Raw genomic sequence first — 14859 nt, 5'->3', positions numbered from 1 at the left:
ATATTAAAAAAAAAAAAAGAAACTAGATAAAATGAAGCAAAAATAGTCCTAATGAATTCTCATTTATAAAGTGTAATAAAATGTAATGACCTTATTTTGCAGCACATTCTCAAACAAACTGATGCCAACAAAGAATGAAAGCAGAAGGGTCCAGTCAGTTTTGGAGGCTTAGAGGGTGCAACAGGCACAACATGCTCAAGCTTGATCTCTCATTAAGTACCATAACCTTAGCTCATCATGCTTCTGTCTAAAGCGTACGGCAGAAGGGTGTGCCAGCTTTGAGGCTTTGGTTCTTGCATACCCTTTGAGGTAAAGCCAGCATTTGACCAGTGGCATAACTTATAGCGGAAGGGGCCTATGTTAAAATTTAGCTATTGAGCCCATTCCTCTCCCCAAATCATGATTAAAGCTGATAGCAATACCAATAAAAAGTGAAAAGTAAATATGTGTCCTCTGCAGGCTGTGATTTTTTTGTGCTTCGATATTGGAAAAAGCAGGGTCAGAAAATGGAAGGGAAGACCATTTTGGGAATAATACCGTATAGATCTGAGTTGTCCCTTTTCCCACCCCGTGGACCCCGGTTCCATACTATTGTTATGCCACTGTCTGGCAGCATATGCAGCAACACAGAAAGAAAAATGCACATCTCATTGGTTCCCAAACTTTTTTGCTTTTTCTCCCTTTCAAAATGTTTCAACCATACGGTTTCCGCCTGCCGTGGCTGTAGGGTGACCAACACTTGATCAGCCAATATGAGATTTTGAGCTTTAAAAACCAGGTACATCCGATTACAAAATGACCTGTAATATTAATTAATACATATCCCTTTTTTAACATTTAAATTCACTCAATAAAAGGCAACTTCTTTTAATTATTCAAATTAAAATGGTATGATCCTTAAGAAGGTGTCTTTTGTATTTGCATCACTGCAGAAATGATAGAGTGGCAGGTTAACCAATGAATTTTAAATAGAGTACCTACTGTATGTTTGGGCAAAGCAAATGTCACCTGCAATTTAACTTAGGATTCCCTGATAATAAAAACTGTCGCAATATGATTTAACTCTGTGCTGCGCCCTTTACATATTGCAGTTCATTCTGCCCGGTTCAGTGGATGATCCAGTGTTCCAGGTTCGCCAGAGGATTTGACTAAGATATTCAAGTTTGTCCAGGTAAAATCATCTCACTTTAATAAGGACATGTCTCTTGTCATAAAATGACGACAATAACAGTGACTAATGCGACTTAATTTTTTAAGAGCGTATTTTAAATGCCACAGTTTACTTGTGTAAATAAGGAAATATGCCAAATTTGCCAGAGAATTTAATTGGTGTACCCACATTGGACCGGGCAAAATTCTCATGCAGTCAAAATGTGGAATATGAATATTGTAGCTCTCATAATTTCTACGAACAAGTAGCTGGCTCTGAGCTAATACGTAGCTGTGAGTAGCTAGCTAGTCAGGATAATTATCTTTTACTACACGATACTGCAGTGGCAGGCAGTGCGGTGTAGTGGTTAAGGCTTTCAACTTCAAACCCTGAGGCTGTGGGTTCAAATCATGCTACTGACTCTGTGTGACCCTGAGCAGGCCATGTGACGTGTCTGTTGCTCCAATTGGAAAACCAAAAGAAATGTAACCAATTGTATCATAAATGTTGGAAGTCACCTTGAATAAAGCTATCAGCCAAATAAGTAAATGTAATGGCGAGCCATACTGCTTTACGGATCCAACAACCTGTGTTTAATTAAATGTGTGTAACTGTGTTCATATCATCAAACTTTTAAGCAGTATGTTCGGTTACCAGAAAACGATGTATATGAGCACAAGATTGTATTTGGTGCTCTTCTAAAGGTATGTTGTGAGCATGTACTGTATTATTACCTGGTGCAACCTTCAGGTATCTGGTGTGGACACGATAGTGTGCTGTGGGCACCAGTTGTTTCCCAGAAACAAAAAATTTCACAATGTACCCTCAGGGTGCTATATGTGTCTTTCAGCTCGAAAAAATAACTCATTAAATCAAAACAGTATCTTTTTCAATTTTATGAATACAATGAAACAAATCAATAATGTCCGAAAAATGACACACAATCACTATATTCAGAAATGCATTCTTAAAAATAAAAGTGTCAATGCTGTTCTTCAGATGTGATGCCATAGGAGAACCATTTTTGTTCCAAAAAGAACCATCCACAAGAAGGACCCTTTATTTTTTTTGATCTATAACAGGTAACATAATAAATAAGATGATAAGAGATTTGTGAAACACCAGTGGAGGTTCATGACTCTTACTGCATGTAATAACACATGCTCTGTTAATATTGTGCCATAGGTAGCCTACTGTGCATTAAAGATTTCTTATTTGTCAACATATTAATTTGTGGACAAAATTTCAAAGCTCAAAGAACTAAGTTCAAATGCAAAGAATTCTCCCTATATTTAAATGGTTCTTCGTTTTAAGCAATGGAGCTGTAAAGAATCACACCGCCAGTAAAATGCCATTAATGAACCATTATTTTTAAAGAATGTGTGCACATGTTCCTCTGCTTATATTACTGGCTGACACATGGCAAACTCTACTGTACCCCCAACCTGTCCGCCCCTTCATCTTTCTCCTCAAGCTTCATTTAGTGTGACAGTCTTGCTAAATTGGGACAAATGGCGTCCTGCCTAGAATTCTTCTGGGCCTCCTCTATAGAGAGACGAAAATTGGGATGTCCTGCAAAATTCGAAATGGTTGGTCACCCTACGTTGAAGTGATTACTTCTTTTTCGGTTCCATTATAATTCTTTATTGGTTACTCTTGTACCTTTTTAAAAATCTAGGCATATTCTATGAATGATGTATATCAACAGGCGGATGCAGTTTCCAGTTTGGGAACCACCTCTAGCATGTGTACTAATAAAACACTCTCACCATTTAGGATCTCGTCAGCACTTCCTTTGTCTCCATCCCAAGAATATTGAAAGAAAGGCTTGACTATAAAACAGAAGATCATTAACACTTATAAAAGTGAAAATAAAAACATTTACAACACATGCAATGCCAGCTTTGTGATGAAAAACAACAGAAGCTTCACAGGAAGAATTTTCGTTCTTAGAAGTAAACATTCACCAGAACTGACCTTTTCATCCCCTGTGAGGAGTTCAGATGAAACTAAAATGAATACAAACTGTAAATTGTTGTTGGTTCCATTTTGCCCTACTCACTTGTCCTAAGGATTTTAACTTCAGCCTATCTGGATAGAATATTTTCCTCAGGCTTGGTGATGGTATTGTAACCATGAAATACATTGATCCAAAAAAAGGAAAGCATTCGCTGATAGGACAACACGAGGCAGAGGTTTGCTATAGCTAACCACAAATCTGGGCTGTTAAATGGGTATGGGCCAAATCTATCAGGCAGACTTTCATAAACAGGACAGACCAAAAGTTGAGATCTAGCAGAGTCAGGAATCTGTAATACATTATTTGAATCAAAGTCTTTTCAGTTTATCATAATGATGAAGCCAACACTAATAGAAAAACCTAATTTTTAAATATCTTGGCATCTATTAAGTAGCATATTTGACATGTGTTATACTGGAGGCCACACAGCAGGAAACCACTCACCCGTATGTTGACCTTGGCTGGCCACTATCACATTGAGACTTTTGCATGCACTCCTTGTATCTTTGAGGATGTCTTCTTCGTTTACTTCAGTTTACTCTCAACTTCAAGATGTATTTATTGGTTCAATCAACAAGTTCAAACTATCTCAGTATGAGGAGGTCTGGGTGTGACAGTACATTTTGATAGGCTATGTGATTGATGGCTAGGGACTGTGCCCTACCAGGAGGCCTGGAGAAGCAGGGGACCAGGAGAGGGGCAATTTCAACCCCGGGACATGAGAGGGCAGACCCCCTGGGTTGCATCGGGGCCATGGGCTTGGAGCTTAGAAGCTCAACCCTGCTGGGGTCAGGGGGCGCCTGGTCAACTTCAGAGACTTGGCATGCTGCACTTCTACCACATCCAGAAGTGCTGCCAGAAGAGGAGCTGAATTCCCATGCAATGCAGCACTTCCGCCACACCTGGAAGTGATGTTGGAAGATAATCGGGGAGGATCTGGAGCTCTTCTGGGTGCAGTACAAAAGAGGCTGCCTCACTTCATTCAAGGAGCTGCAGTCGGAAGGCAGAGGACAGAGCTTGCGAGAGAGGAGTGAAGGCGGCAGAAGAAACAAAAGAGAAAGAAAAGTATGGTATAAGGACTGAGTTGTTGAGACTGTGGATTTGGGCACTGTGTTATGTGCAAAAAGAAACGTAAAATAATCGTGTATGCTTTTGGATATTACGTGTCCTTGGTGTCTGTCTGTAGCTGGGCTGGTCTTTCACAACTGATATGTCACGCCTTAGGTTTAATACTGCTCAATGCTTAATAAAGTTTGTCTCTGAACAACCCTACAGTAAAATAAACAGGAAAGGGATGGTTGCAACTTTCCAACCATGAACATGACTCAGATATAAATATATCACTGGGCTGGGTTTAACTCTGAACACTGGCCTTCTTGTTTGCTGAGTGTTCCTTATAAGAAATCTTAGGTCAATATTGTCACTTGTAAGGAGCACAGTGAAATTGTTACTTGCATGTGCTAATCAAGATGAAGAACATTGCCACTTTCTGGGACCATGATCAGTGAGGACAGGGAGATTATACAAAGATATACCTCACTCAGAAGAATGGCTGAGATAGCAAGCCAGCCTCCATCACTTGGAGTAGACAATTACCTCACTTTTTAGGTTATTCCATTGACTAGAGTGCTGTCCAGAGTGTTGGGTGTTACAGAGAAATGTTTTTACATGGGAGCCAGAATGCAACCATATACAGTAGGTTAGGAACGGGCATTATGATTAAAGCAAACGATTCCAGTTTGTACTTCAGCTAAAACTACCAACAGCCCATGGAAGACCACTATAGCAGATGATTAAAAATTTCAGATGTCTCAGAGTTTGTTTGTCCCTCTTCTCAACAAGGAAGCAAAAAATCTGCTGTCCTAAACAATCCTTAGAGGGGTCACCAGAAGTCATCATCATCACCATTATCATCATTATTTCTTCTCTATTTTTCCTGATGAGGTTCATGGTAGGAACATGTTCAGATGGGCTGACCAGCCCTCTCTGTCCTCAACAACCTTCCACATCTTCTGAGGAATTCCCAGATGCTCCCAGGCCTGGATCTGCCCTTGAGTCTGCTCCGTGTGGGCTGGACATCTCCAAGGGCAGACACCAAGAAGGAAGACATTCCATTGACATGCCCAAGCTACCACAATGGACTCCTCTCAGTCCAGTGAAGCAGCAGTTCAACTGCTCACCATCACCAAGAGAAAGGTAACCCAATGGAGAAGCACCCCTCCTTGTTACACCACCTTCAATGAGAGTATAAATAAATGCTAAGACGTGACAGGTACACTACTCAGGTACTTAAGATCCAAAATGCTTCTTCAAAAACCTGATGACTACTTGCTCTAACCTAAAATACATTTGTAGAACCCAATCATGAAAATGACTGAAATAAAAATTTTTTGACTGGGATGGATTTAACCCTGAACGCTGATGTCCTGTCTTCTTGTTTGCTAAGCACTCCTTAGCGGCCATAATATATAAGGCATCATAGGTCATAGGGTCAATATAGTCACTTGTAAGGAGAAAAGTGAATTTCTTACTTTCATGTGCTAATCAACATGCAACACGTCATCACTTTCTGGGGCCACGGTCAGTGAGTAGTGTATAACAATCTTAGCTCGAAAACTTCTATCTCCAGTGTCTAACTTTCTGCTCTCCTCCAGCCTATTCTACAAAGTGCTGAACTCTGCATCTCTTTCACATATTACATTAATTTACATTTATGAATATTTATTCAAATGATGCTTTCTTTCAAAACAAATATCATGTTACATGCGTGTGAAGACAAAAGTGAGAACGCCAGACTAGCACTGAACTCATTTACAAATAAGATGAGGTAACACTCTGCCCCATCCACCCTGTGTTGTAATCTTAGCCAATTACTGCTTTGTTTTTCAGAATGGAAATGAGCCAAAAGACACTGGAAGCAAAATATAACCAGAACTTGGGTCTGTTAGTTGTTATCTTGTATATCCACAATATCTGGCTTTGATATTCTTTAACTTTTCTTTTGTTTCGTCCAGCGTGAATATAAGGAAACTGTTGTTTTCAGGCAGGCAGTTGTGACCTTTGGCAATGCTGTTCAACTGTAAACCTTGTCACGCATGTACGTCTGAGGAGCTCCTTGCTGGCTTATTTGAGGTAAACGGTAACCCACCAAGGGGAGATGGTGCGTGGTTCTTTTCTCCCCACGGCTCCCAGATACCTCCCAATGAGGGAAATTAGCTCCACCTCTTCCTGTCCTCCCATTATAAAAAGACCGGGTGTCTCCACTAACTTGTCTTTTGATGAGAACAGTTTCGACGAGTGAAAACTCTAGGAAAGTCTTCCTTTGTTTTGTCAGCTAGAGTTGCTAAACCTTTTTTCTGTTGTGTACCCTTTTGTCTTATGTTAAGTGTTACAAGATGGCACCTGTTTAAGTTTATCAAGATGTTTGAGGGAATTAAAAGGGATTGCCTGGCTGGTGTCCCAAATATTTGTGATTTGTTCCGGCTTTGTTTGAACCTGTGTTCGGCCTGCTCACAACCTCAAGACTGCTGCTTTAGTCTCCATTTTGGGCTCACTAATGTGTTCATGTCTGTACTCAGACTGAATATTCTTGGTGTAGCTCACATTCACCTATAAATACCTGGGAGTGCAGCTGGATGATAAATTAGACTGGACTGCCAATACTGATGCTCTGTGTAAGAAAGGACAGAGCCGGTTATACTTCCTTAGAAGGCTGGCGTCCTTCAACTTCTGCAATAAGATGCTGCAGATGTTCTATCAGATGGTTGTGGCGAGCGCCCTCTTCTACGCGGTGGTGTGCTGGGGAGGCAGCATTAAGAAGAAGGACACCTCACGCCTGGACAAACTGGTGAGGAAGGCAGGCTCTATTGTTGGCATGGAGCTGGACAGCTTGACATCCGTGGCAGAGCGATGGGCACTCAGCAGGCTCCTATCAATTATGGAGAATCCACTGCATCCACTAAACAGTGTCATCTCCAGACAGAGGAGCAGCTTCAGCGACAGACTGCTGTCACTGTCCTGCTCCACTGACAGACTGAGGAGATCGTTCCTCCCCCAAACTATGCGACTCTTCAATTCCACCCGGGGGGGCTAAACGTTAACAATATTCAAAGTTATTGTCTGTTTTTAGCTGCATTGTTATCAATCTTTAATTTTATATTGTTTTTTTTTTTTGTATCAGTATGCTGCTGCTGGAGTATGTGAATTTCCCCTTGGGATTAATAAAGTATCTATCTATCTATCTATCTATCTATCTATCTATCTATCTATCTATCTATCTATCTATCTATCTATCTATCTATCTATCTATCTATCTATCTATCTATCTATCTATCTATCTATCTATCTATCTATCTATCTATCTATCTATCTATCTATCTATCTATCTGCAAAGATGGCATATAAAGTTCTATTTATCTATTCATTATCCAACCCGCTATATCCTAACTACAGGGTCACGGAGTTCTGCTGGAGTCAATCCCAGCCAACACAGGGCGCAAGGCAGGAAACAAACCCTGGGCAGGGCACCAGCCCACCGCAGATCTATCTATCTATCTATCTATCATTCTTCCCCCAAACTATGCGACTCTTCAATTCCACCAGAGGGGGTAAACGTTGAACATTATTCAAGTTATTGTCTGTTTTTTACCTGCATTTTTTATTACTCTTTAATTTAATATTTTTTGCTGCTGGAGTATGTGAATTTCCCCCTGGGATTAATAAAGTATCTATCTATCTATCTATCTATCTATCTATCTATCTATCTATCTATCTATCTATCTATCTATCTATCTATCTATCTATCTATCTATCTATCTATCTATCTATCTATCTATCTATCAAAAGATGTTCACTGTAGATGTTTCATCAATACAACCTGCATCAGTTTCTATACTTCACATCATCGAAAATGTCTATAACTTATTTTGTGTCTAATTTGAAATGTTTGGCTGGGTAATGCAATGCCATGGAATAATCCAATACCTGATGTATGTTCAGTTGGTGCACACAATGCATGATGTATGGTTAATGGATGTTTTAAACAACAGTTTATTGTTGAATTGTTGGCAGCAGAAGAAGGATCAATCAAATTTCCACCATAAATCACTTCTGAGGGAAAAGGTTTTCAAGGGATGATAACGTCATTAAAGTAATAAAAACATGAATACAAGTGCAGCATGGAAATAGTACAAACTGGGGACACATGCTGTAGTGTGTCATTGATGCAAGACTGTTGAAGTTGTCAGAGAGAGCTGTATGCAGACAAAGGAGCAGTGTAGCAAATAAATCAAATGATCCTATGAGTGTGTTCAAACAACTAGATAATAACTTACTAGCATTGAAAATATTCTGCTACAAAACATTCAGGGCAATTTTTTTGTTTCATGCATTTTTTTTCAGTGAGCTGCAGTACATACCGGAACATTCAAATCCACTTCCCCTGAAGCCTTGTTTGCATTTACATTTGTATGATCCTGGAGTATTCAGACAGGCTGCATGAGGACTGCACTTGTGGGTGCCACCAGCACATTCATCCATATCTGTAAGCAAAAACATATTTTTTAATGTTTTACTTTAAACCAAAAAGTGAAATAGATATAAAATTTGCTGCCCCATATTACAGTTTTAAATTTGGATGTCAAACCACTAAGGGCTGAGATGGTGAAATTTGAAAATGCTGCAAAAAAAAAGGGAATGTTAAAGATGGCTGTATCAGTGCTGATGTTTCATCCACCTTAATAAAAGAATAAGTGTCTGTGTGTCTGTGTACCTGTGCATCTGTGTCATTCCAACAGATGGTGCATCACAAACATTTGTAGTAATAAAATGCATTGCATTTGTCATTCCAACAGATGGCACGTCACAGACATTAACACTGCTTTTATGAATCTCATACCAAATGGCATATAACAGAGACATATGCATCACATTTGTCATTTCAACAGATGGCACATCACAAATATTAATAGTTTTACCTTTTATTTGAACAAATGTTTGTGATGTGCCATCTATTGGAATAACAAATGCAATGTGTTTTATTACAACATGCAATACAAAATACATAAACAGATGGTGCACTGCAAATATATATTATCACCAGTAGGATACAGCAAGAAAACTGAAAGCCCAGTACTGAACTCCAGTCATATTTTTTTATTAGAAAAAAAAATCATCAGAATTGTTCTAAGTAATAAACTTATATGAGGCTGAGGTTCTGTTTTTCTCCATTTAGCTCCTGTCCCCTAAATATTCAAACAGGAACTACACGTGTCTCATTTTATAACTCTCCATAGGGCATAACCAAAAGAGGTGAAGTTCTTAGTGCCATCTTGCCCTTCTTGGCTGGCTTTAATGTCACTAGTACATATAATGTTTTCTCGGATGCAACTTTTGACTTCAGATGTACATTTCTTTCTCAATTAGGGAAGATAAGAGGCTTTTAGTTATCTGGGGTTCTGAAACTCACTCCAGTAGTCTCTGCAGGGCTCCCTAAGGTTCTAGTCAGAGCAGGCCACTTGTAACTTGGCAATACATTTCTGACAACCACACATTGGTTGCATTTACCTGTAAATCTACCTGTCTAACAAGATATTATACATATTTTGATTCAATAAGTTCATTGATTTTTAATGAATATGGTAGTTTTATCAGTAAGCCCCAGTACATAACATTAAGATAGATAGATAGATAGATAGATAGATAGATAGATAGATAGATAGATAGATAGATAGATAGATAGATAGATAGATAGATAGATAGATAGATAGATAGATCTCTGTTCACAAGACAAATAGTTTATCCTTTTGTATTTTCAATTTGTTTTCTTTTCTGTGACAGAGTCATGGGGACTAAGCACAAAACAGGAACCAGTCCTGACATCCGTCAAAGGATTCATTCTGTGGCTGGAGTACATAAAGAAACAAATTGTGAAATCTGAAGGTCCTAAAAGTCCTACTATTTTCCACACTACTTGGTAATGTATTCCATGTTTTTATGGAACTTTGTGAGACGAGACACTTTCTAATATGTGTGCATAATCTGCCATTAACAAGTTTCCAACCATTTCTCCATGTACGTGTTGAAGAATTTATTTCAAAATAACAGCTGGGATCCACTGCACTAAACTTTTAAATGATTTGATTATGTTGCCTCTGATTCTCCATTTGCTAAAAATGAAAAGGTTCACCTCCTTCTTATTTCATACATTTTAGTCCCAGAATCATCCTAGTAAAAACTGTATGCGGTACTCCTGGTGAGGCCTCACCAATGCACTACATAACTTAAGCATAACCTTCCCTGACTTGTCCCCCACACATTGCGATATGTACCCTAACATCATATCAGCTGCCTTGATCATTTCTGTAAATAGTGTTGAGTCCACTATGACTACTAAATCCTTCTCATAAGGTGTAATTTCAAGTTTGAGACATCTCATTGTGTATTCAAATCCAACATGTTTACTTCCCATATGTAATACTTAACATTAACTTAAATAAAATTACTTCTGCCACAAATCTACCCAAGCCTATATGCTGTCCAGGATCCTCTGCAACAAGTTAGCCAGCTCTGCATCATTTGCTCTTCCACCAGGTTTGGTATCATTTGCAATCTTAGCCAGCCAATATAAGATTCACAAACTGCAATGTCAACTTGATTAAGCGTTTTAGAATATTTTGTTATATTATGTTACCTAAAGTGATAATAAAATCATTATAGTGAGGGAACAAACTAAGCAGCTAACACAAAACTGTTGACACATTTGTGTTAAAAATATATCAGGATATCAGGTATCCACAAATCCATCCTGGAAATGTAGGTAGAGAAAAGTATAGATGGAGGAATATATCAAGTAAACAGATTGAGTACAAGGTTTAATATTCTGAAAGCAGTACTTTACATCCAGTCAAATGAGGTGTGATATTCCCCAGTGAGAATATCTTTAAACCTTACCTACACAGTCATATCTGCCATCGACATACTTAAGGTCATATCCTATCTGGCACTTGCAATAGTAACTACCAAATGTGTTCACACATCTTCTGTTATGGGGGCAAAGAGCTTTGCCTGTTGCACATTCATCAACATCTGCAAGGGAATCATGTGAGAGAGACAGAGGGAAGATTTAATACAGAAATCATATTTATGAAAACTGTTTATAACACATTGCTGTATAAGGTACATTACATACTGTACAATAACTCATAAAAGATGTAGAAAAACATAATATTCCTGCAGACAAACCTTTATCTAAGCCCACCTAATTTTTATAAGCTTTGGAGACAGTGTTATTATGAGCAGCGCACAAAATAGTGAAAGGATGTGAGGCTTTCAAGAGACCCACAGAACCAGGCCAGAGTCCTAACTAGCCTGCTTAAGATAGGCTTCATCCCAGGTAGCCTGACCCCAGACTTTACTGGCAGGCTCTGGCCTATTCAGGCCCAAAACTCTGAGTTGGTTTTCACCTAATATTCCAAATGTTCATTTAATTTCTAAGTCACTCACCAACACAAGTTCTGCCATCTGGTCCAAGCTGTAGACCTGTTGATGGACAAAGGCATCGGACCTCCCCTTTGGTTTCTTCACAGCCATATTGACAGTGAGCCATTGAACATGTCCTTGAATCTGCAGGTTAAACCAGACATAGGATACTGTAGTACAGGTATTGCAGTTAAGGTCATCATGGCCATTACTGGGATTTCACTAAGTATTAGTTTTATCATCAGAGCAGCATGCAAGTCCCTGGGACAGGAAAGTTGGCATCAGAATTAAGACTAGGCCTCTTATGCTCTACATTATATTCTACATTCTATTGTCTACGGAACATTTGAAAATTTTGTCACGAGAACAGGACATTCACCCCATCAAGCTCATCCATTCTATTGACCTAGATTATACAAAATAACATTAAGTCAAGAGTTGAAGGTCCCTAAAGCCCTGCTTTTTTGCCACAATACTTGATTATTTATCCTATTTGTCTGAAGAAAGTCTTTTTAACATTTGTGAGAAATCTGCCCTTAACAAGTTTACAACCATATCTGAGGTTCTTATTGCAGAATTTACTTTGAAGTAACAACCTGGATCAATTGTACAAATTACTTTTAGTTGCAGTTTGTTTAAACTGAAAAGGTTCACCTTCTTCCATCTCTCCTCAGAGTTGACATCTGTTAGTCCCAGAATCAGCCTAGTCGCTCTTCTCTGGACTTTTTCTAGCACTGCTATGCCTTTTTTGTACTATGGAGCCCAAACTTGAACACAGTACTCCAAGTGTGGACTCACCAGTGTGTTATATAACTTAAGCATAACCTCCCTTTACTAGTTCTCTATACACCATGCTTTTAAAACATAATATCCTATCAGATTTTTGATTGCTTCTGTACACCATCTGGATGTAGATGGTGATGAGTCCACTGTGATGCTTAGGTCCTTATGTAAGGTGCACTTCAAAGTTCAGACCTCCCTCTGTGTATTCAAATCTAACATTTCTACTTGCTACGCGTAATACTTTACATTTACTTACATGAAATTTCATCTGCCACATATCTGTCCAAGCCTGTATGTTTGTCCAAGACCCTCTGTAACAATTTAGCTTATTCTGTATTATCTGCTCTTCCACCAGTTTGGTATCATTTGCATACTTTGCTAGTTTAATGATTATATTCTTCTTTAGAACATTTATGCATATTAAAAAGAGCAGCAGTGCCAGCACTAATCCCTGAGGGACACCACTTTAACATCACTTTATTTTGAAAGAATTCCCCTCATCATAACTCTTTTCTTGCTGTGTTTGAGACAGTTTTTTAACCAACTTGCACACCACACCCTAAACATGCACTTCTACCTGTATTGCTTATATTCTTTATTCTTTACACATATTTTTACTGTATGTTATGAATTTTTTATTGTTATTACAATATAGTCCAGCAACTACTCCCACCCAATCCTCTATCCCACTCCTTTGTAGTGACTGGATGATAAACATTTTTGACAGTCAAACCTTGTGTTTTATTTTTGCATATGCACTCACTATCAAAGACCTAATATTTGTATCAACACCTTGCTAAATGCACATAACAGCCTGTCTTCTGATTTATTCCCAGTACTCCTTTTCATATTCCTCTGAGATGGGTCCTTCTTTCTATCCCCAAATCCCTTTGTTTGCACTGTTGAACTCAATGCCTAAGTTTACCCCTGAAATTCCATCAATCATAATTCAAGTACATTTTAAAACCAACTGTTGGCATGTTAGATCTTATGTCTTTGTATTTTTAAACCTGTAGCCTAGTGGTTAAGGTGTCAGATTTCAGTCTCGCCCACCGAAACATGGTGTTTCCCTGAGTCCACTGAGTCTGAGCTTTCCGTCACTTCTTGCTCTCTTGGCCCCTATTTAACAATCAGCTGATCTTGGCATACTATCATCAAATTATGATTTGTTTTCCATTTCTTGTTAACTTCCTGCTCACTTATGCATCTTATAGTGGTGTGTAGTAGATTTGAGGAACTAAGGTCATGAACATACATAACAGGTGTCTCAGACTATCATCCACTGGAGACATCCAGTTTATAGTAGGAATACAAATGATGGATGGCACAGGGAAGGTCAAAACTCCATCTTCCAATACCAGGATTGGCCCCATGTTTAGAATGGAGAGGATGGTAATCTGTGACCGCCATGGGTTAACCTACAGCTTACTTTGGAGCTAGTCCGTTCAAGAAAGTTTGGAGGAAGAAGAGGTCTCCTTTCACCTCCCTTCCCTACCTTTAAAGTACTAAACAACTTTCAGCTTCATGTTTTTCTCTCCCTCCCTCACCTTAACCCATTCCTCCCACTAGTTCTCTCTGGACACAAAGTGCCAAACATTACTTTGTGGTACTACATTGCATTCTGTACGTTAATGAATTAATAAAATTCTGACATATTGTAAGATTGAGGGATTACAACCTCTTGGTTACATTACAATGTAGGCCATAGGGTTAGACTATCTAGTGTGAAGGCTCTGGCTTACCAGGAAATGTCCCAGGATTCATAGGTGCCTCCCCATAGAGAGGGAGGCCAGAGCAGAGTTAGGGGGAGAGAATAAACAAAATGTCCAATATGATTGAAGATGAGAGGCCAGAAAGTATAGTCATTGAGTAAGGAAGTGAGCAGCAGAGTGCCTTGGGCAAGATTATAGTTGATAAACTAACCCTTTGATAGTTAGGGGGTTCAAGATAAGTCAAGGAAGGTCCTGAGTGTGTACAGAATTGTTATTTTCTTTTGACGCCTTTGTACTTCATTTTACCCTTTGTTTAGACCGTACTCTGTACTTTATTTGTTTTGGCTTTACACATTTCTTGTCTTTTTAGGGCCCTTAGAATAACTTTGAAGATAACAGGCCACATTCAGTCCAACAAGCTTAACACGCCTATTCACCTAAGGCACCAGAGAGTGGTAAGGTGTTGCTTGTTGGTCAGAAATGCAAGTATTAATTTCATTATACTTTGTACACATATTATTACCACTACTACTATTAATGGTAATTATCTGCTTTATACTGAGCCATAAAGACCAATCCATATTAATCATAGTACAGGTACCTTGGATAAGGGTACGTGCTAAATACATAACAATAATAATGATAATCTATATCGAAGTTGGATGATGGCTGCAGAGTTGTCAAACTTGCGTCTACATACAACAGTGTCATCATTG

General features: G+C 38.8%; 1 protein-coding gene across 2 annotated transcripts in view; it reads right to left on the bottom strand.

Moving 5' to 3' along the window:
* egfl6 (EGF-like-domain, multiple 6) overlaps positions 1-14859 on the bottom strand; it is a 108965-nt gene that overhangs the window by 46660 nt on the left and 47446 nt on the right. The window contains exons 5-8 of one of the 2 annotated variants that reach the window (XM_051927223.1): positions 11673-11792; positions 11121-11255; positions 8588-8710; positions 2920-2982 (exon numbers count right to left, since the gene is read on the bottom strand). In XM_051927223.1, the coding sequence (XP_051783183.1) occupies positions 2920-2982; positions 8588-8710; positions 11121-11255; positions 11673-11792 (441 nt within the window). The remainder of the gene's footprint in view (positions 1-2919; positions 2983-8587; positions 8711-11120; positions 11256-11672; positions 11793-14859) is intronic. The other variant, XM_028800831.2, reaches the window with a different exon arrangement.

Source organism: Erpetoichthys calabaricus, chromosome 4, assembly GCF_900747795.2.
Source record: "Erpetoichthys calabaricus chromosome 4, fErpCal1.3, whole genome shotgun sequence".
Lineage (NCBI taxonomy): Eukaryota > Metazoa > Chordata > Cladistia > Polypteriformes > Polypteridae > Erpetoichthys > Erpetoichthys calabaricus.
Note: the sequence above shows the minus strand (reverse complement) of the source record. Positions and strands in the feature narration are given on the sequence as shown.